Genomic DNA, 23,670 nt, shown 5'->3' on the forward strand with positions numbered 1-23,670 from the left:
ATAAAGGTAACACTGGATCTTTTGACGCTGCAGAAGCTTAATGACACAATGCCAACGTGAATAAGTGCTGTAATCAAAGATAAATCAACTCCATTGGAAACCACTGACCCTTTTGATGCACTCACTCTCCTTCTACACCGGGTAAGACTTTGAATAAATGCATTGATGATGATGTCATAGACACTTAAAGTGGACAGGCTTGAATACATTCTGTTGGTGCCAGAGGATTGATACTTTACGTTTCATCATTTGTAATAATGGAATATAAGGATAAGACCGATAAGAGGCGGCACGGTAGCACAGCGGTTAGTGCTTGTGCTTCACAGCTAGAAGGTCCGGGTTCGATTCCCACCAAGGACGGGGCCTTTCTGTGTGGAGTTTGCATGTTCTCCCCGTGTCTGCGTAGGTTTCCTCCGGGTACTCCGGTTTCCCCTACCACTAAAAACATGTACAATAGGCCAGGATGAATGAGAGTGTGTTAGAGAGTGCGCATGGGGGACGACGGATGGAAATTAGCCTAACGCTACAATCCGGTGTGGCTTGTTCATTAACTTGCACTGTCCCGACCAAATAAACCATAAAGACAGAGGGACGGCTGAGGCGTTCACCTGTAGCTCCTCCCACAGGCAACAATGGGAAAGACTTAGCGTATAAACCGTTTGGGTTAGAAACTCCATGGCGTCGCAGTGAACAGATGATGTTGGATGATGGTCAGGCTCGTGGTTTTCCTGTGATGGAAAAATAACCAGGAAGTACCGACCGGAAGAAGAAATGAAAGAACAACATGGTTTAAAGGAACAGGCCACAGTTCTTCCATCCTGTGATATGTTCTTACCTGAGCTTAGACGAGTTGATACGTACCTGTCTGGTCTTTGTGCTCGTGGAAGAGCGCAGTTGCTTCCAACTGAACCCCCATTTGGAGCTATAGGAATATACTGGGAGAGGCCAAATGCTAACAACATCTTTGGTCTTTTTACGTGACTGAGCGCACACACAACGACCAGACAGGTCCGTTTCAACTCGTCTAAGCTCAGGTAAGAACATATCTCAGTATAGAAAATGTAAATTTGCTGTAAAACAGAAAACCATTGGCCCTGTTTTGCGTCTCAAACTGTGTCTGTATCAGTGCCTCTTACAAGCCTTAATGATGCCCATGTTTGTCCTGAAATGTAAAATGAAAGCCCCCAGCCCAGATCCCATTGTCAGTTGACTGCAGCCCTCACAGGGGGAAGCAGCCGCTCCTCCAGCGCCGAGCGGAGTTTCATTTGCAGAACTCAGTGCTTTGGAAAATGACATTTTAAAAATTTAATAGAATCTGTTTTTGTAAACACACTGCTCCACTCTCCGGGGAATACAGCCGTTTCCTTATGTATAGGCACAATGCTTTAGTCGGCGCACACGAGACATGAGCTGAATATATCTGGGGCTAAGCGAGGGGAAACAGAAAAGAAAATGCAGATTGAGGAAAGAATGGAAGAATGATGGAGACAGTCACGGGGCTGTCAGCATAATGTTGTAAAAAACTTGACAAGATGGATAGTCTGTTGCAAACATGTTTTAAATCAGTTGTATCATACAGTAGGGCAGTGAATTTAGTTGAAAACATTTGTTTAGCTTAACTAACTTTTGGTTAGCATTTTAGATTCATAAAGGAGTGAGAAGAATGCCCCTATAATGGGACCAAAGAGCCGAGAAATCTCTTTTTCAAGCGAGTAAGCAGCAATAAACACATCGATAAAACAGTGTGAAATGACCAGTATTGCTCACGGAAAGTTGGGTACTGCCCTTTTAATAAAATAATATCTGTTATCAGTCCTTAAATCTGCCTTAAAGCTGGGGTACCTGATTTTTCCTGTTCAAAAAATGTCATGTTTAGTTTTCAAACTCATTTCTAGCTGTCCCAATCCCTCAAACACACCCAAATTGTTCAAGCAAATGAGTTCTATGCATGTTTCATGCCCGTGTAAAGCTTTGAGCTGTGGCAAAGTGAAGCAGGAGGGACCACCCCCAAAATAAATTGCATGAATTTAGATTCTACTTCTATCATCCATCACTCTATAAAAAATTGGGCGAAGACAATGCAACATCTGTTTTTTGCATCACTCTGTGATGGCAAATATGAAAAAGGCGGGTACCCCAGCTTTAAGTGATGTCTTTTTGAATTTTTTTACCAGATCCCTTGTTCCTGTGTTTGTGTTTACATGGTGCGGGGGCATGTGGGGGTGAGGCGTGTGTTGGGATGTGCTGTGAGGTGAGGGAGGTGCGGCATCGGTCTCCTTCTGCTGTTAGCGAGTGTGGTGCACATGGTGGCGCACATGGTGGTGCACATGGTGGTGTACATGGTGGTGCACATGGTGGCGCACATGGTGGTGCACATGGTGGTGCACATGGTGGCGCACATGGTGGCGCACATGGTGGTGCACATGGTGGCGTACATGGTGGCGCACATGGTGGTGCACATGTAGCGGCGCTTGATTGTAATGCAAAGACGCCGGACAAGCAAAACAGATCACATAGAGTAGGTTTAAAGTTTCTCCCGATTTGAGTCAAGAGTTTATATGTGAATAGTGCTGTAAATCAAATGTAAAGATTTTTATGCCATGTTAATGTCCAGAAGACATCTTTTTAACGCAGAAGTCCTGTTCATGGTCACGATTCTAAATAAGTTTTGACCTCACCGTGACTGTTGCAGCGGGACGTCTCCACCAGCCGGTTGTCCTGGTCGTAGCACACCATGGCCTGGTAGCGGTATCCCTGTCCACACTCCCTGACCTCCGGTGGAGCTCGGCCTCCTGTCCCCGCCACTGCCGCCGTCGCCCCGTCCGGTCGCCCGCCCTCGGCCAGGATGCAGTCGGACCAGTTCCCCACGGGCTGGGCGTTGTACTTGTCGCAGGGGCAGTACTGGGTCTCGCTCAGAGGGTACATCTGCGTGTTCTTGCATTTGTCCTTCTTCTTGCTTCGACCTGGAGAGAAATGACAACAAAGAACAGTGACGAGGCGTTTCATGACGGTGGTGTTGGACTGCAGACTTAAATGTTCTCCACTTCATGTGTATCGGACTGTTGGGCTAAAGGAGGAGTTGAAGGGCAAAGCTCTCGGATTACAAGACGATCTACGAGCCTACGATGACCTCATGAGATCTGGGTCTACAAGCGGTTGAAATGAAGTTCCCTCTCGGGGGCTGTGTGCACCCAGAGGAGGTCAGTCACCCGGGGGGAGCTCTCAGCTGCTGCTCCTTCATGTTTAAAAGAAACTTGTTCTGATACCCATACTGGATCATTCAGGTATCGATGTAGGCGAGTACATGAACCAAAACCCATCTGATACTATATTGTATCAGAGAGCTAACACTCACAGCTGTTTAAATAGAGGCTGTGGAGGCTCTGCAGACACTAGATCCTCTAATAATCATACTCTTGTGTTCCCTTTTTGTTGCTTTTATTTGGAGTGGACACAGAGCATAAGTAGAAGCTTTAAAGCGCCCATCTCAGACCATCCAAAGTCAACTCCAGGCACATCTGGTGAATATTTCTCATTTGGCAAAATTAAATACTAATGTTGTAAGAAATATGACTTATTTTCCTTCAACCCAGTTCCTCTGAAACTCCGCCTCTCACCGCGTGGGCGCCGCCCATTGCATTTTCATTTCTTATTCTGGTGCATCATTGAACAGGCGAAAAACATATGTTTAAAGCCAGAACTCGTCTGCACTATAGTTTGAGAAGAAACTAAAAGAAAAACAAATCTTGGCACGGGATGTTCTCCCCTCATACACATGTTATTTTATCCTCCAAGCTTCACGCCTTTCCTCCTCTGACGCTTTCGTTCCTCCAAAGGTGCGCAAACAAGTTGATTTGCATGATATAAGACCTTTAATATATCACAGTGAGCCATGTGTTTCAAGTCTTAACAAACTGTATTTTGTTTACAGACTTTGCTATTGCACTTGGTGTGGTGTCGGACAGGTGCTTTCAGTTTATCTGCTCAGACTGCTGCCTACCTCCGAATAAAGTGGAATAAATGGATGGAGGGATACTTTGTGTGCTGTATCACAAGACTGTGTTAGTTTGCATCTTATTGTCCATCCATCCATTTTCTTCCTCTTTATCCAGGCCCGTTCACAGAGGCAGCGTTTTTATATATAGCGTGTTAAGCGTATTAAGCAAAACAATCGAGTAAAATCAAAGACTCCAGCAGCCGAAACTTCAAAAAGCAAGGCTCAAAACTGCAGTGAATGAAGTGAAGTAGTACAGCAGATGTGGTTTTAACAAGAGACCAAAGTTAACATAATCACACAGTAGTCAATGTGGAGGAAAAAATAAAATAATTCCCAGCCTGATTTATTGAGTTTTGAAGCCCAAAAAACTCATATTTATATCAGTAAAGTACAGCAAAAGTTTCACATTGATATCTATTCGTTTTTCCCCCCTTCACCTGCAGCGTCTCACCTTTAAAACATGGGAACAGAAGTTGATTTAGCATCCGCTTGGAAAGTCACAATATAACATGATAGTCAAACTTCCCAGAACAAAGTGAGCCGTCCAGAGCAGAGGTGAGAGCGGAGACGAGATGACGGATCGTTCTCTCGGTGTCCTGCTGAGGGGAAGTGTGCGCTCCACAGGAAATGCTACAGTCATTACAATCAGCCTCATCAGGGCTGATTGTTCCAACACAAAGGAAAGTGAAACATCAAGTAACCCGGGCGCCGTGCACGGACTGGGTAAATACACGCGACAAGCACATTGTTGTTGTTCACTGATATGTTTACTTTCCATAACTGTACTGTAAAAAAAAAGAATAAATCATTGAGGACTGTGTTGATTTGCATGTTGTCATTTGGGTGGAGCTCCCTCTGCAGGCAGCAGTGGGAATCATCCGTATTAAAGGCATGCTTCTAAATGCAAGAGCCGTGATGAACTAAATTGGAGTGCAGAACAGGTCTAGTGGATGATTAGGACGGGGAAGGCAACGTCAGGAACAGGGAGTAAAAAAAAGACTCCAGCTCCGGCCTCTGACCATCATGTGACATAAACACAAATCTGAGGTGAAGCACTTCCAAACATGCTGAAAACACTGAGTTCTTCATTTCGAGGGTGACTCAAATTATAAATTATTATAAATTAAAATTTCAAACTCAATTTTGACACAGAAAATAATGAATAAATCCCCTCTTAAATATATACTATAGTTACTGTAGCAAACCTTTGTCTCTTTTTCCATTACCTGCGTTACAGAACACTCAACACTGTATTAGTTTATTTGGTTTTAGCGTGTTCTTGAAAAATCATTGTAATAAAAGATCTAATTTGTTTTGCTAAAGTGTTTTGCCTTTTCACCTGCAACATTCAGAGTCAAATGTTAAAACTGCACAAGGCATTTGTTTACAGGCTGCATGACCGTCATGTTAAAACACTGTGTCATGTTCAAGAACAGTCACTGCTGTTGCGTTCAGGAGCAGAACAGCGCATATAATTAAACCAAACAATGTTTAAAGCAGTACTAAGTAACGTGTTTACCTTAATAAATCCTCTCCGTAGTCCCTGTGGGGGTAATACAAGGGTTTATGGGATGTTCGGAGGGTCTTTCATCTCCCCCGGTGTCTCTGGCCAGAAAACCATGTTTGCAACTTGACTGCCACTGGTCCAGAGAAAGCAATACACACTAATGGAATCACGTAGAAGAAGCTAACATGCTAACGGGCAAAGCTAACTGCGGGCTAACGTCACTTTAAACAGTATTTACAGCCAAGTTTGAGTAAAAAAATAATATTTCCATTGTATAATTGGATAAAAAAAAAAAAAAACAGTCTAATATCCAATGCTAACTGATGCATGTAAATGAATAGAAGCGGCTAGGGTAAGCTAAGCCAGAGGAATGAATGGGCCGCTAAGCTAACGTAGCCACACTCCAGCACCAGAAATCAAATCCTGCATCTTGACAAGGATGCATTTAGTTTTAGAACATTATTCGAGGTTTTAGTAAAAGTATTTAGCACGAGTTTAGGTTTAAGCAGAGTGCTGACTGTCTCTGGGGGGAGAGGCTGCTCTGTGTTAAACATTCAGCCAGAGGAGCAGACAGAAAATAGCGATAGCCTACCTGCTCAAATGAATATCTAGCTTCGACACTACTTTTAGTATTGAATAATGGATTAGATCATACTCATGGATCTTATTCTTTGGATCTTTATTGGTCTTTTAACACATTAAAAATTGGTCCACCCCCAAGACAGTTATAAGGACACCTCGATGTTCAGTCTATTATATTATTTACATTATGTAAATCAACAATGTCAGGGGTAAATGTCTCCCAATGCATGCTTCATTGCTCAATAGATCCATGAAACACCATAGGTACCTTCTAAAAGACATGGTAAAACTAAAAGTCATTTTCTTTATTTGTGCAGGGACCGGCCAGTAAGTAGATACAGCTCTGCCTCAGCACCCACCACCTGGCAAACAAGGCTTTACAAAGACAAATGAAAGGGGTGGCACTTTTTGTTTTGAAAGTTTTTAGAGCTCCCCTTTAGCTGCACACTGTCTTATTATGACAGAGCGATAAGAGCTGCTCGCCCGCACAGTTAAAGAGCCTGATGCTGTATTAGATTAGAAGCGTTGTGGTGTAAGTGCAGTCTCCTTGTCCAGAGAGCATGGCTCAGCGGTGCAGCTCTGCTCCCGCTGCAGGTTTCAGCAGAAAGTCCGACAGCTACAAATGCTCTTCCCCTCTCTATCCCGCTGCAAGTGCAATGATTTATAACTCTGTGGGAAAACGTCTCACCTCTGAGCACCTCGGGAAGTGTTTAAACCGCGCTTTGTTCTTTAGTCGGGGAAATCTTCAAACTGGCCGCGGAGCTGTTGCAGATGAAGCTGGTGTTGACCCCGACTCAGCTCCATATTCTGGAATTTATACCTGCTTTTCCACTGGCGATTCCTACCCGGTCAGACCAGGGTCAAACAGGGACAGCCAGTGCACAGACGTGATACTAACGTGACGTGAACAGACTGCTGGCCTCTGATTGGCCCTCACTGAAACATTCAGGTCATACAGGATTTCATATTTCACATACCGCTGTTAAAACAGTGATTCTGACGATGATAGCATTTAGCCGCTGCTAGCACAAGTTTAGCTGCTGTGAGCATATCGTTAGCACCTATAGCACCTCTTCATAGTTCATCATCAGCTGCTTGTTTCCACTAATTTTTGCCTTGGCGCCTTTGAATAATTCCACAAACCCCACCAAAAGGCTGTATTTGTCCACATTGTTCTAATCGCGACTCACAAAACTCTCTGTTGTTCCTTCAGTAATGTGTATTCCAGCGTGCACGCCCATGGGAGCACCGCCCACAACAACTACGCTCTATTTGCAATGGAAATGCTACCTGTGAAAAAACATACTATACTAATGTATTATGATTTCTCTCTTGGAGGAGAAAAACTGACCCCAGATTAGTAAATAGGCTTCTGTTTGTTTGTTTGTTTGTTTGTTTATTTATTTGTTTGACAGGGACATTGCACAACAAATGTGTTGCACAGACCAGAGAGAGCTACAAGCTAATTTTCATCTGTAGCCCCTTGTGAGCGACGTGTGTCTGGATTGGTCAACAGTGTCATGTGATCACTGTGGGTACAACACACTTCAGCGCCGCAGGTTCGAGTCATGAACTTGTTTATCGTTCTGTCAAATGGAAATATAAGGTGGTGAAACGAAAAAGCGGGACGTATTTCAGTGGATGTAATAATAAAGTAGTGCCGCTAAACTCTGTCTGTGGTTGAAATATATCTGGACAAAGGTGGCTCATGTGAACTTTTGGTGATGTACTGTGGGGCTGTTGTGCTGCTGTTATGACAGTGTGTTTTCTGTCTGTGTTCCACTCTGTCATTCGCTGCTGTTTTCTATGTGTCATTTTTGCGACGTTAAAATCACTCATGCTTCTCCTGTGCGTCCAAAATTGGGCTTGAAATCAAATGATTTGATTTCCTGGGACATTGCGCCATTCAGACATGAGTCGTCCATCATTAGACAAATGTGTGCAGACATTTAGAGTCAGGTGTGAGCCAACCTGACGTCCTATCACTGAGGTGTGGCATGAACCTGCACTCGCCACTGAAAACACACACACTAGTTAAGAATTGTCTCTTGTTGAGAAGCATTGTCTGAAAAATCTGGAAAAGGTTACAGACGCATCTCCAAAAATCTTGATGTTCATAAAACCACAGTTAGACAGTTTGACTCCAAGAGCACAGAATACTTAATGAGGTAAAAAAGAACCCTAGAGGGTCAGCTAAAGACACATCTGGAGACCACATCTGGAGATGGGTCACCGGGAGCCCCCATCTCCAGATGTGGGGCCAGGCTGATGGCCAGTATCACCAGGCTGGACGATTCATCTATTGTGCATGTTTTTGGTGGTAGGGAAAACCAGAGGAAACCTACCCAGACACATGCAAGCTCCACACAGAAAGGCCCCGTCCAGGTGGGATTGAGCCTGGGACCTTCTTGCTGTGAAGCACAAGCGCTGTAGCCAGTTTCCACACTGCTTTACACGAGCTTTAAGAGATTAAATAGGTGGTTCTAGAATGTGATAATGTCATAACTTGGTCTGGGATTAAGTCCTCAAACCTGACACATTAATCCTATGGCTCAAAGTCTTCTACTGACGTCACACCCACCATCTCCTTATTGCCACCACTTTTGGAGTCCACAGTGAGAGGAAAATGTTGGCAGTATAGAGAGGGTAAAGAGAGGTGAGAGGAGAAGTATAGTTTGTGCTGAAGTCAGGCACCGATGGTAGGCTCGAAAATGATCACAGCTGGAAAAAACGCCGCTGAAGAAAGAATAACTTTCAAAATTCTTTGCAGTCTCCATCTTCCATTTAGTAGGCACCACACTCCTTAGTTCTTCTGTCCCGCTGGAGCCAACTCAGTCTGGCCAAAACACACTCACACATCCAGGGGTAAAAGCTCCGCTTGTGCGGGCCGTTTCCTCCGCACACACTCACCTATCAAAGCCCTCTTTCTGGTGCGCACCCCCACGCAGTCGGCCGTGCAGGGGGAGAACTTGGACCAGGGGCTGAGCTGGCAGTCGTCCTGGCAGGGCAGCAGGCAGCGCTGTGTGGAGGGGGGCATGGCTCGGGCCCACCGCAGACACTCCCCCACGTCTGCCTGGGCGCCGTCCAGCTGCCGGCAGGACACCGCTGGGGAGGGACAGAGAGACACAGAGACGGGTGTTATAGCTACAGAGGAATGGTTTCAATGTAGAGTGGAATGAAAACCTTATTTAGAGAAAACGGGCCCCATGGACTTTGGCGGCTGCCGTCTTCCTCGAAGGAAATGACCATGGGACGCACGGGAAACATGGTGGATATATAATCAATATAATCCCAAGTCCACAAAGTGCCATAAAATAAATAGAATGGTCTATTTTTTTTACTTTGACATTAAAACTCGAGCTGTCATGATAATTACAAACTTATTGTTCAATAAATGACATATACACAATTCCATTTTGGGCTCAATATAAAACATTTTTTTAAATATTTAAATATTTAATATAAAACATATTTTTGGTTCCCAAAGGAGGGTCTGGGGGCTTTCAAAGGTTGACTAAACTTAATTCAAATAAAGTTGTGTTTTTGTTGTTGTGTTACAACAAGACACAGCATGAAGTTAGGATGTGAATTTGAATTAGTTTGTTTAGACATTTGTATGTGTATAAACCTATCCAAAAAGCTCTGCTATAGAACTCTTTTCTTGTCGTTGAGTAAAGTTCTCTTTCCAGCAGCAGTTTGTGAAGATGAGGTCACTGTGGACTGTCTGCATTAGGGGAGTGACCGTAAACAGATTGAAGCGTTTCGGTTCAGGACGTTCGGTCTGGTCACTTGTAAACCGTTATGGTACAATTTTGGTCCATTTATTTAGTAGCACAAGTTTAAATACAGCGGAAGCAAAGTTCCGCTTGTTTCACACGGACGCTAATGAGTGACGGACTACACACTGGACTTATTATGGTGTATTATTTCTCAGTGCTGCCTTTTGAGAGGTGGCTTAACTAACTTAAGTATTTCAGATGGGAGCACGTTAGGGTGGAGCCTGGTATAAAGACAATACCCTTAAGCAAAACTTGTCCAGTGGGTTGAGCAAAACCAAAAAAATTCACTAAATTAGCCAAAAAAACAATTGGTTGTAAACCAGTGCAAGCTGCTCTGTATTCCACAACACACACCTCGCCTCTAAGTACCCAGATGCCCTATTTATACCAGCCAAGCTCAGAGTTTGACTCAGCTGTTGACCCCTCCCTCCCGATATGCCAGTGCTGATTCCTCTGCTCCGAGGGGCGGCTCCCGAACAGCTGGGTGCACGCCTGAGACAGAACCCCAGCCCGCTGTCTCACCCAGCCATCGTCCATTACTCACTCTTCATAACTATTTCATGGCACCTTCTGCTGTGCTCCTTGTCAGTGAATGTCAGTTAAGAGCAAAACTTGAGCAAATCCTCAACACAATTCTACTAGTTACTACCCTGGTGACAACTAATGGGGACACTAATAACACATAACAAATTCAATCTCATTCCAATTTGGCCAACATTGTTTTGTCCTGAAGTAGGATATGACTAAGGGGTGAGAGGACATCGCAGACATCCCACCTCTGTCAGTCAAACTTGTGGCACTGCGGCTCTCGTCTGTATGCCAGTGATGCCTCCCGGCAAAACTTTAGCTGCGTCTGATACGGCTTCCCCCACATGGGTTTGTTATTGCCGTGCCCTCCTGTGCTCCGCCTGCCATCGCTTCTGCCTCTAATGATACACGCTTAGCTCTGTATGAGTCACTGCGCAAAAGCGCGGTTTATAAGAGATCTAAATGGGTCTCTTTAAAGTATAAAGTATTTAAGTAGCTCGGAGACATAGTCCCTCCAGCATGTCCTGGGCATTCCATGAGGCCGCCTCCCAATAGGACATGCCCAGAGAACCTCCTAAGGGAGGCAACCAGGAGGCATCCGAAACAGATGCCCGAGCCACCTCAGCTGGCTCCAGTGACTCTACTCCGAGCTCCTCCCGGGTAACTGAGCTCCTCCCCCGATCTCGAAGGGTGCGCCCAGCCACCCTCATACTTCCACAGCTGTCAGGTTTCATAACACTTCCACCGCGACGCCCTCCCGGAGCCTCTACTGTGCTGCCCCTGGTGGCCACGTGTTTGTTTGCACAGTCCCCTGGTGCACTGTGGGAGTGGACTGTTGGGGAGTGGACCGACCCATCATCATCATCATCATCAACATGGATATAAGGAGTATTATAAAAGACAGCTGTACAGTGCTTCCACAGAGCTGACTGGTAATGTATGGCACTGATAGTAGGATTCACCAGTGTGCAAACAAGAGAGTTCTGTGATTCATATATCAGATATATATCAGATTTCTCATGAGAGCATCAAAAGTTCAAACACGAGCCTGAGAAAACAATAGACTGGCACTTGTGTACATGGCTTTTTCAACAGGATTCTAAACGCATCATTATAGAAGCCTTTTTCCATCTGCACCACAAAGGTGTACACTGCAGGGGTGGGCAGGTTTGCTTCGAGGAGGGACGATTATCATCAATGCCAAAACACCAAGGGCTGACCCTCATCATTGTAGCTCAAAGTAAAGAACCATTTCCTGCAAATGCCATTGTTTTACAATATATATACGACATATTGGGATGTTTGGCCAGGAAACTTAAGAAATACTGACAGACTTTCACGCATTTCAGAGTACTTTAACAGGTATTTGATCTCTTACTTGTATAATAATATTTCTCATATATAATCACCTTGGGGCCAGAGGTTCTGTGCTGAAGAGCCACGTGAACAATGTCTGAACACATATGACATTTTCTGACTAGAATGTTTGCACTGATGATTAATGCCATCATCATCATCATCATCATCATCGAATGGTGGGATTATCGAGGGTTATACATAAGTGGAGTCATGCAGACGGTTTAACTCAATATAGATTTCAGAAAATATAAAAAGAAAAGCAGAAGAATATATATATTTGCTTTCCTTTAAATTGAATCAGGTTATCAAAGAAGACGTAAGACAAAGGAACTGTGAAAGAAAATATAAATACAGTGCTGTGCTGCTGATCTGGTCTCCTTCAGGGTGCCCAAAGTGCGGCCCGGGGCCAAAATGCCATCACCAGAGCCGCTCCTTTTCACTGCAAGTTACATAATTCGACAATAACACCTTAGAGTGACACAGCGCTGCATTAAGGTTCCAGGCCTAAATAAATGTGTGGAAATCTCTTGTTTTATAACAAAAGATCTTCGTAAAGATCAACCACACCATTCAACACGTGAGACTTACGGTCAGTGCTCAGGGCTCACATGTCGGCTTCCTCTTTTATATTTCGGTTTTACTTTGAGTGTGGCACTGTCTGTAATGCCGGCTGCTTCACAGCGCCTGTTGACTGAACTGAGCGGAGGGAAAATGTTTGCCAGTAAAATATGTCAGTGTTCATTTGCACCAACATGCAACAACCCATTTTCCTCATTTTTTTCACACAATCTTTTTTTTTACGCCCCAATTTTTCCCGTTTTTTTTACATGATATTGTATATTATGCTATGTTATGTTGTAAATTTGCAGATCTTCCACACATTATTGTTCTGTTTTCTGGTTCTAGATGACAAATATTTTAACATAGGTATCGGAAAAAGCATTGTTAAAGTACTGGTATCGAAATGGTACCCATAGTCAACACTGCACTGTGTCTGTGGACGGCCTGAACACGCCTTTACGTCTGTGTAGTAACTGATTTTTTCAAATACTAGTGGAAGATGGGGCACAGTTCCTGGGACGCGCCCGGGTGTTGGTACAAACAGTGGGGGGATTGGAGCAGCTGCCCCTCAGTCTGTGTGTGCTCACGGACCTGTCCTTTTTTAAGTCTCATCTCTTCAAACTGGCTTTTAACATCGAGGACTCACCGATTTATGTCTAGGATATAGTAATTCTGTGGTTTTAAATTGTTTTATCTTTTTGTGAAGTGCTTTGGTTTTTGATTGACTGATACATTTTACATTGTGTGTATGTTTACTTCAGAATTATTCGTGTTTGTATCTTGAATCCACCATTCGACCTCAATATGCGAGTCTGTAATGACACTATAAAGCAGCCAGCGAAAAATGTGTACAAGCAAATGATACTGATAATCACAGTGGGTTCAGCTCACTTTAAAAACCATCTTCTCTATGGATGATCTGAAGCAGCAGGTCACTTCCATGGCTTCCTTTTCACATTCGATAAATAAAGTTCTCAGATGATCTCCGACCATTCATGTCAACGGACAAACGGCCGCTTCTGTTTTGTTTCGGCGAACAGGCCCGCGCTTTAGCCGCACGCTTTTGAGTTTCTGACGGAGTTTCAGGTTCAGTGACGCCAAAGAAGAGCTCGAAACAGTTTCATGCATAAATTGATTGATACGACTATTATTGTGGGCCACTGAAGAAGAAAGGCAAATATAGGCTGTGGTAATGTGTGTCTATAGGAGCCGTAATGAAATGATCAGACGGCGTGGCCTTTTCAAATTGGATTTTCATAAAGCTGCTCGCCACGACCAGCCGCTGTAAAAAAAAAAAAAAAAAAAAAAATATATATATATATATATACACTACTGTGTAGAAATATAGCCACGGAGTCTTGATGACATTTCAAAGACTGTGGGAAAGCATTGAGGAATAGTCTGCAATAAAAACAATAATTAGCAAGGTCAGTGTAGTGCATAGTTATTCTAATCTAAAGGGAAACATTTTTCTAAATAAAGGGCTCATATACAGAGTCCAAATGAATGCTCTTTAAGGCGAGGCGCTGCTGGGAAGAGGGAAATAAATACTTTTGTTGTAAGTTACTGACAGAAATATCAGGGGGGGAGTATTCAGTCATTTTCTGCCAACAAAAAAAGGCCAAACTTGCAGATAGTTTCAGCGACAAAATCTAAATAATGGATAGACCCAGATTGAAATGTTTTGCATTACTTTGTTGGTATATTAGTCACAAAGTTGTGAAGATATCTGTAAAAAAAAAGAAAAGAAAAAAAAAGGTCAAATTTTGCCTTATCTAGCGTGTGTTCAAAGCTCAATAAATCAGGCGAGGAATTAGATATTAAAAATTCCTCTGAAAAAACCTTCAAAATATTGTAAGTCCAAGTCTGCGACTCAAGTGGCTCACTCGTCGTATGAGTGGAGCAAAAACCTCATTTTGACAAAAGCGTCCTTTGCTAACGTGTGCGTCAGAACATGTCTCCGCTCTTTCGTAGTGGGCGAAAAACACCATATTTGGATTATAGGATCATCCCGGGGAACCTTCAGGACACACGTGAATAGAAGATTTGTGCCCCGTCGTGGATTCCAGGGACACAAGTCGGCTGACTCAGTTTTACACAAGTCGAGAAAGAAGATTTTGTGTTTTTTTGCAGATTCTTTGTAGTTGAGATCACGTAGAAGCCTCACCATGTTTTAGATAACAGTATTGGTTTACTGAAAAGCGTGAAGTCTTGTTTCGTCGGAGTATGCCATGAGGGCGTGTCATTGTGTGTTGGGCTTCATGATTAGGCCGGCTGCTGTTACTAGCGCTCAGAATAGCTGAATGCTAACGCTGGAATACTACTACAGAAGTTTGTTTTTCAGCGTGAAACCAGTGAACTTTTCCAGGCTAACTTTTCCAGTGCGACTGATGATGCCCTGGCTGTTAGCATGCACAGCGCCCCCTGCTGACCATTACGTTTCCCGAGTCAACTCCTCGCCTTCAGAGTGTTTTAAGACAGAAGGATGTAGCGTGGATTTGCATAACTCTACACTGAAAATAACTGAGCAGAAGGCCCGCAAAGGTCACTTCAGACAGGTGAGTGAAAGTTTGTTTTGTGCCATCGTGTCTGTTTGCTTTTTGATGAGGCCATTGTTGTGCTGTAAGCTAGTTGGTGTGTAAGCTAGCGTGGTGTGTTCAGTGTGTTGTTTTGGGTCATAAGCTGTGTGTGCAGGTTACAGATAATATAACGTAGTCATTGTCCATGGCACTAATGACCGTGTGTGAGTTCTTCTTTCCCTCTGGTCACATGTGTGTGTGTTGGGATAATGTTGCTAGTTGTCATTGTGTTGCTAGTTGCTGTAGAGGTCGGCTCTATGGGAAGTGGATTTATGCAAGAGACATTTATTTATATGTGACCTGTTTGCAAACCAAAGGGAAGGGCTGGGCTCAAGGGGGTATGCGACGGCCAATTGTCATTGCACCTTGTCACTGCTGCTGCGGTGGCTGTATTATCTTGGTCGTTTCTGTCAAATCTGTTGGCCCTGCCTTGTCTAATTGCAAACTACGCCTTTGGCTTGGAGACTACGCTTTCGTAATCTATGTCTCACTCAAAATGCCCCAAAACCGACTTGTGTCCTCCATTTCCGTGATGGGTCACATATGTCAATATTTGTGAATGAATGCGATGGAAAGCCGACTTTGCGAGGCAATGTTATAGTTACTTCCTAGATATCTCTGGCTCGCAACACAAAGTGATAAAAGAAGCCTTGTGCAGGGTAAGTTTAGTCTTTTTTATACTCTGACATGAAGATTAAACTCTCCACATTGACCACTGTGTGAAAAATCTATGTTTTCACCTGCCGTGTCTCGCCTTCATTTCTATTGAATGCTATGAAATAACGTCTTGCATCATTTTGCCCCACACTGACCCATTATCTTAGTTCAGCAGGTTCTCTCTGTCACCGAGCGAGATAAACACACAAAACATTACCATTTCTTCATGCCTAACCATCTTCTTGTCTTTGGCTCCTGCGGTTATGATTGGAGACCATTTGAAATCTTTCTCCAGAGCAAAGTCAGTGGGGAAGAGAGTTCTGGTGGAAGGATCCAGGCATGGGGCACTATCTTTTCCAAACTCTAACAGCTAGGATATAATTAAAATTGCAGGGCCCGGGGTGGAAAGTGCTCGCGTGGAAAGGCACACTGGGAGCTATGAATATGAATTATACAAAATGATCTTACTGTATAATTGTGGGCTGTTTTTCTACCAGTGCTGGAAGGATGTGATTGGGTGCGATTAGGAAGTTGGGGCATATTATTAAAAACTGACGGAGACTCCAATGTTAAAAAGACCTTTCAACTGACATCAACGGTAGGATTATGGGTATTATTACCACTTTTGGAAAAACATTAAAAATCCCTCAGAGAAAAACTTCAAAATACTGTTAAGTCCAAGCCTGTAAAGTGTGGAGTCTGTAGGATCTACTAAACACATTGAGTGCCAAAAACGGAAAAACGTGGTGTTAGTCTGAGGGGGCGTGGTGTTAGTCTGAGGGGGCGTGGTGTTAGTTTGAGGGGGCGTGGTGTTAGTTGTTCCTGTGTCTTGTGTGTGTGTCACGGTCACGCCTACTTTTACATACTGTGACTTGGTCCACATGTCATGTGGGTGTTCTCGGTCATACTTATACGCCTGATTTGCTTCTCCTGTGTGTAATGTATGTGTGTGTATATATGTATATTATGCTTTTTTGCTCTCTTTTTCATGTGGTCAGCACACGTGATTGACCACGTGTTATAAGGTATTTATAACACCTGTGTTGCTATTTTTATCTCATTGCTCTGAAGAAGACCAGTTTGTGGGTGAAACAGGTTAGGACTTTTATCCTTGTCAGAGTGCCTCAGATATTTTTGCCTCATGCATCTTTCCACTTAAGGCAAGTCTGTTCCTCTGCTCTTAGCCTCTGTTTAGCTTAGATTTCTCAGGAACCGAGGCACATAGAATTAAACTGTTTTCACCTACGGAGAGCTTAGAGCCTTAGCTTTCAAACGAGCCATAGCCTGTGTCCACAGCTATAACACAGAATACGCTGTGGTGCTACAAATATCATGAACAATGTTCTGGTTTGTTGGCACTCTACAGCTAAATCCCCAAAACAGAGCGGCCTCAATCTGTTAAGTGGAGATGTTGTTGCAAGAGTGGAATGAAAACATGATTTGGAGAAACCCGGCTCTGAAGTTTGTGTCATCTGTACATGCACGTGAACATTTCGACAGTCTGTCTCCCACAAAAGAAATGACCATATTTGGATTATAGCATCATCAAATCATAAAAGTTGGTTCAAAAGAACATTATGCTTTTCATGTTTTCACCATGTTGTGCTCATTTCAATGTGCCGGCTCACATGTCGCCTCAATACAAGAAGCCCAGGTCCTTTATTTGATCATCAACAGAGGGTTTGAGTTTCTCAATTCTCAGTTACATATGAACACTATATCTCCAAAAGAGTCTGGCTCATAACCGGGATACTCGCACTGAATACTGAGCGGGAGGGTGTTTACCTCTGGTCTGTAGGCCTGGTCCACAGCCCTCCTGAGCATTTGGGACGTCTTGTCTGAGTAACCACGGCACCAGCTGGCACTTCCTCCATTTGTGAGTCTTCCACCTGTGGAGAGGAGGTCATTAACATACAATCTGCCACAGCACTGAAAACGACATACAGTGCCTCTCGAAAGTATTCAAACACCTTGAACTTTTGCACATTTTGTCATGTTTACAACCCTAAACATCAAGATTTTATTTAGATTTCTTTACTGAACGTTCACACACAAGTAACAGACAACTGTGAAGTGAAAGTGAAATGATACATGATTCTGTTATTTAGAAAAAAAATTGAAAACCGAAACGTGGGGCGTGCATAAGTATTCATACAGCATGCAAGAATACTTTGTGGAACCTCCTTTTGCTGTAATAACAGCAGAAACTCTTTTGGGGTTAGACTCTACAAGATTTGCACATGTAGAGACTGACATTTTAGCCCATTCCTCTTTACAAAACAACCCAAGCTCTGTCACATTAGAAGGAGAGCGTTTGTGAACAGCAGTTTTCAGATTATTCCACAGATTTTCAATAGGTTTTAGGTCAGGACTTTGACTGGGCCATTCTAACACATTAATATGTTTTTATTGAACCATTCCATTGTAGATTTATCTTTGTGTTTAGGGTCATTGTCCTGCTGAAGGTAAATCTCCGTCCCAGCCTCAGTTCTCTTGTGACTCCAGCAGGTTTTCCTCCAAAATTTCCCCATATTTGGCTCCATCCATGTTCCCAACTATTCTCACAGTCTCCCCAGTTCCCGCTGAGGAAAAGCGGCCCCACAGCATGATGCTCCCCCCGTATATTTGACACTGGGGATGGTGCACTCAGGACCATGAGCAGTGTTAGGTTTGCTCCATACATAACGTTTTGCATTTGGGCCAAAAAGTTCAATTTTTGTCTCATCTGACCAAAGCTCCTTCTTCCACATGGAGCTGTGTCCTCCATATGACTTCTAGCAAACTTCAAACAGGATTTCTTATGGCCTCCTTTCAATAATGGCTTTCTTCTTCCACTCGTCCATGAAGGCCAGATTTGTGTAGATACGACTTATAGTTGTCCCATGTGCAGATTCCCCCAGCTCAGCGGCAGGACTTCACAGCTCCTCCAGAGTTATCTTGGGGCACTTGGTTGTATATCTTACCCGTGTCCTCCTTGTTTGATCTAATATTTTAGATGGGCGACCATGTCTTGGTAAGTTGGCAGTGGTGCTTTACTCTTTCCATTTCCTAATGATGGATTGAACAGTTGCCCCGGGAGATGTTCAAATCTTGGGAAATCTTTGTGTAACTTAATGCTGCTTTCAACTTCTCCACAGCTTTATCCCTGACCTCTCTGGTGCTCCTTGACCTTCATTATGCTGTTTAGTGACCAATACACTCCGACCACAGCTCTGAGGGCCTAAAAGAACAGCTGTAATTATACTGAGAGTAGATCACACACAGGTGGCCTCTATTTAATGGTTAGGCCAAGGAGTGAACATTCTGGAGTCATGAGGAATGTTTTAAAGGCAATTTAATGCACTCAGAAAGTGCTGTATGAATACTTATGCACGCCCCACTTTTCACTTTTCTATTTTTGGAAAAATAACAGAATCATGTATCATTTTGCTTTCACTTCACAGTTGTCTGTTACTTGTGTGTGAACGTTCAGTAAAAAAATCTAAATAAAATCTTTATGTTTAGGGTTGTAAACATGACAAAATGTGCAAAAGTTCAAGGTGTATGAATACTTTCGAGAGGCACTGTATTTACACTTAACCACTTTTTCAATGCAATACTTTTGTTTTTACTCTCATTTTTCACACAATAGACCCATTTCTCTCAAATATAATAATATACTTTGTCTACTACGTCTTTGAGTGTCCAGGAAAGACATAAAACCAATGCATTATTATTAATATTATCATATTGTCTATGAATCTGTCTAAACCTGTGTTAGTGAGCACTCCTCCTTCCCCCTCACAGCTGAGGCATCATGGTGCTGATCAGACCCATGAGTATTGCACAGGTGTGGCTTAGGCTGTCTACAATAAAAGGTCACTCTGACCCCGCCCAATAAAGCAGATCTGACCACGGGTTTCGGGTCGACCCGCGCATCACTACTTCTCAGTCTCGTATCTCAGTCAGGGTCAGCTCATTTCTCCATTCATTTATCTTTGGTTTTATCTCTGGCCCATGTTCAATAAATATTGGTCATGTAGTGTTCAAATTTGATTTAAGTAAGATATAAGTGCTTGACAGAGGAAAATCAATGAACGAATGCAGCTAAAGTCTGAATAACATTAGAAAAACTGCAGACACGTTATTTTCTTCCCAAATATGACATAAGGTTTGTCACAGTGATCAAAGAGTCAAGACATGACTCAAATAGATCAAAACAGTATCAAGAAAATAAGTGGTGTTTCCATCTGATTTCATTGCACTGGGTTAGAAGGGCCAGTCACAAGATGGCCGCCAGAACTGTGTCCATGTCCTCTCTAGAGTTTTATTAAAGATCTTTGGGGGGCTCACCTTGCACTGAGTGTTCCCAAATATCAGACTGGTGTGGGCTGCAGCTCGCACTTTGTTCATATGATGTTTTTATTTGAAATCTTTGTCCGTGTCTAAGACATTCCTGCGTCTAAATAACATCTGGAGATGCCACAGCTGCGAGGGGGATGTAGAAGATGAGATAAATGGCTCTACTGTGTTTATAGAAAAAGGTTTTGTCTTTGAGTTCACTGCATGACAAATGTGAGCAAAAACAAAAGTGTTGCATTTGTGTCGAGTGTATATAAACTGCAGTAAGTGCCTGTCTTAAGTTTTTTCCCCAAATACACAAAGTGGACGAGTCTATCTGAGAGAGACGTCAGCCGTTGTGCTCTGAGAGGCTCTTTATCTGTCCTCCGCAGTAATCACTAGTGGCATGAATATGAAGATGATTGACTGCGGCTGCGACGGACGAGCGCTTATTAAAGTTCAGAAAGTGGTGTTTATTTACTGACAGATTCCAATCGGGAGGTCATAAAAATATTCAGGAGGCTGGAGAAGGCTTTTGATGAATAAATTAGAATGAAAGGAAACTTCAGAGTCATTGAGAGTTTTCAGCAAACACAGTTAATTAGGTTTTCTTTTTCACAGGCTGTTTCGAGCCAACTGACTTGGAGTTGTCGTATGAAAACTCATCTGCTATTTAACTACAATGCTTTATGTTGCTCCACACTTTGTCTCTCCTATCTGTGCTGCACAAATACAGTTTATTTATGACTTACTGGAATTTATCTCGATCAAATTGTCATTGGAATAGTACAGCAGCCTGTCTCTCCAGGGTTTCGAAATCAGTGCTGCGTTGTAACTTTGTCCCCTTTCGCCCTCTGTCCGAGTTGCTTTAATCTGACTAAATATCGTGACGTTTCTTTCCCCCGTGATTCGGTGGAGTATGTGTGAGGTGTTTTCTTTGCTACACAAAGTTTCAAAGTCTCAGTTCTGTTGAGCCAGAGCCAGAGCTTAATGTGGATGTGCGAAATAAACATTCGTCCTTTGGTCTGTTCCTCTGAGCCTCATTCAGGGCACAGGACGCACATGGGTCTGTGTTTTAGATGACACAACTTCTATTGTAAGCCTTTTCATATTCCCCAGAGTCTCTTTGGTTTAAAATGCAAAAAAAAAACTTTGATTTTGATGTGAAAAAAACATTATTTAAAGCAGAAAAAGATCTTTTGGAAAAATGGCCCAAGAAATCAGACATTTTAGCCACAATGACACAATAATGCTCGCAAAATCCTGGAAATCCTAACTTGGCTGAATGAAATGCCCCTCACAAATCAGGAGATGGTGTTGCTAGTTTTTGAACAGTGGTGACGGTGCTCTTTGGAGTGGTTGAACCAAGGCGGTCTCCTCTATCTCTTTTCTCTAAAAAGCCCTACTCAAACTGGTACCTGTATCCGGGGCAGGTTTTGGGCGGCTCACAGGCCCTCTCCTCCTCCAGCACCTCCGGGCACTCCTGACCTCCGTTTGAGGGCTGTTGGGTCACCAGCCTCCTCCGGCTCTGCTTACTCTCCGCCGCACTGCCTGCTATGAAAAAGAAAATACACTCAGAACAATGTTCGGACACTCATGTCTGACCGATCCATGAGCCAATCCGCTCTAGAGTGGGGTAAGTGTTCGGAGAAGGTTTGATCCCGACAGATCCAGCTACAGATTGACTCCCAAGTTCCCTGGCTTACCTTTTAAAGCTGGAGCCCTGAGTAGCCCGCGAGACAAAACCCCATAACTATCCTTCCATTCATTATTCACTACCTCGGGTACATTCTGCACTCTTTTGATCCTCACAAAATGTGTTCGACTCAAGTCCTTCCCCTTCTTGCTGGGTTCTTCAACTGTATGCACAAAGTGGACTCTTTCTCTGGTGTTTTGGGAACTCTGAATTCGGATACGCGTAAAAATGGACCTATAATGAATGAATGGTGTTTCCATTAAAGAAAATGTGCGTCTGTCTAAAATGCTCTTAATAAATGCACAAAACAAAAGTGAATTTACATGTGTTTCCATCAAAGAGCGTTTGCGAATAAAGGGCGGCGGTCACCTGGTTACAGCAGTCGGATGAATGGTGCAATGGCAGTATTTACCCAGCAGAGGGCGCACTGTGCATGTGTGATTTAACTCTAATTTTAACTCAATTAAGTTTGTCTGAATCAGTTGCTTGTTTTTACTTGTAATGTCATGAATAAATGTTCATTTAGGCGACACACGCTATAGCTCAGCAAGTCTTGTAGCACTTTTAATACGACAACAAAAACTATCTCGTGTGCGTTTTCTACTTCTGCTAATGAAGATCAGGAGCGTCTGCATCTCTGGCATGTTTTTATTTGCTAACTTGCTCCAAAGTTGCAATGCACTGTTGTTAGCAAGAACGCAGCAGCAACGCGATGTGTGAGCTCCTGCACATCTGGGATATTATATTTTTACTACTAAAGACGGCCGGTGACTTCTATCCTCTCTCGTCAAAAAGTCGGCTCCGCCCACAGTCATGTCTTGTTTTTATTCGCAAGGCAAAACTTGATGAGTTGTTGAGATTTTTTTTCATCCCAAGCAACAGATCATCTTCAAATGCGAATTAAGGGTGAGGTCAAGTGATGTAAACGCAGTTATTGACATTATGGCCACTTGCTTTGATTCTTTTCAAACGTTTGCCCTATTTTCCTTAATGCATGTGGTACCTCTTTAAAATGTCATCTCTTGTCCCGTCTTTTACTCTCCCCTCTTGAGAGTCAAACCTGTTTTTCTGAATCGAGCCAATGAATCAAACCACAGCAGAGTGGTTACCATTAAGTTTGAGGACTGGGATGTTTTATATTACTTGTTGTTCAAACCCTACCACATCGTATTCTCCCCATGTCCCGCTGGCTGCAGACACGAGGCGTGACAGCACAGGCTGGCCTCGTCTTGTATCCGTCATGTTTATCTGGGACCTGACCTCATGTTTGATCATATATGACTCTTCTGGGGGCTCTCGCGTGTGACACAACATCCTCATCCCGCCCTGCACTTGTCAGGATCGTTTATAAGAGTGAAATGTGGATGAATCCTCTAGTCTCTGCCCTCCCCAGTGTCCTACAGGAGGTCAGTGGGCGTGACCGATAAACAGCCCCGTGAGTCCAGAGAGCGTGTGCGTCCGCGACTGAGCGCTCCTCAGTCCGTCACAGGTCACCTCTGTGTGACAGATACAGGCTAACCCTCTGTAACCGTTAGCGCTTTAGCTTCCAGCAGGTCACATCCGTCTGTCACTTCCATCATCACAGACCAGACAGGAGCAAAAACCACTCCCGATCCCACACTGACATTTAGCAGATACTTTGTATTTGTCTTGGTTGGTACAAGCTCCTTTGTAGTTGTGGTTTTTAATTTTAGAACTGAAATTTACAAATGTTTTTGTCTCTTGTTGGGTTTGTCATTTTTGGAAACACTTTCACGCTGTTAGTCCTATTTTAAATCGACCTGGAACAGTCCTGTTTTAGGGGGACTTGGAAATGCTTCATATTTTCAGGAGATATTTACTCGATAGTGGTCTTTTGCACAAGAGTTAGAGAGAGAGTTGTTACACACATTGTAATCTGATTTGTAACAAGCTGTAAGAACGTGTACCTTTGCACAAGTTAATGGAATAATGTGTATTAGTATTTTGAAGGTACATGATGTAATTAGACATAAGACTCTGAGGGTTAGGGTGTGTCCCCTGCTACTATGGCTTTCCCTGTGCTCTGTAAGAAAGACAGCAATGACTTTTTAAACTTAAAAAAAAAAAAAAAAGGTTCAGGATAT

The 23,670-nt window shown here is 43.3% G+C and overlaps 1 protein-coding gene across 1 annotated transcript in view; it reads right to left on the reverse strand.

The window, feature by feature from the left end:
• Nucleotides 1–23,670, reverse strand: part of thsd7ab (thrombospondin, type I, domain containing 7Ab) — a 357,113-nt gene that overhangs the window by 99,234 nt on the left and 234,209 nt on the right. The window contains exons 12-15 of the mRNA XM_079562212.1: nt 21,288–21,423; nt 17,335–17,438; nt 8,997–9,191; nt 2,679–2,963 (exon numbers count right to left, since the gene is read on the reverse strand). Of these exons, the coding sequence (XP_079418338.1) occupies nt 2,679–2,963; nt 8,997–9,191; nt 17,335–17,438; nt 21,288–21,423 (720 nt within the window). The remainder of the gene's footprint in view (nt 1–2,678; nt 2,964–8,996; nt 9,192–17,334; nt 17,439–21,287; nt 21,424–23,670) is intronic.

The sequence above is a fragment of the Gobius niger genome (genome assembly GCF_951799975.1).
Source record: "Gobius niger genome assembly, chromosome: 8".
In the NCBI taxonomy this organism is placed as follows: domain Eukaryota; kingdom Metazoa; phylum Chordata; class Actinopteri; order Gobiiformes; family Gobiidae; genus Gobius; species Gobius niger.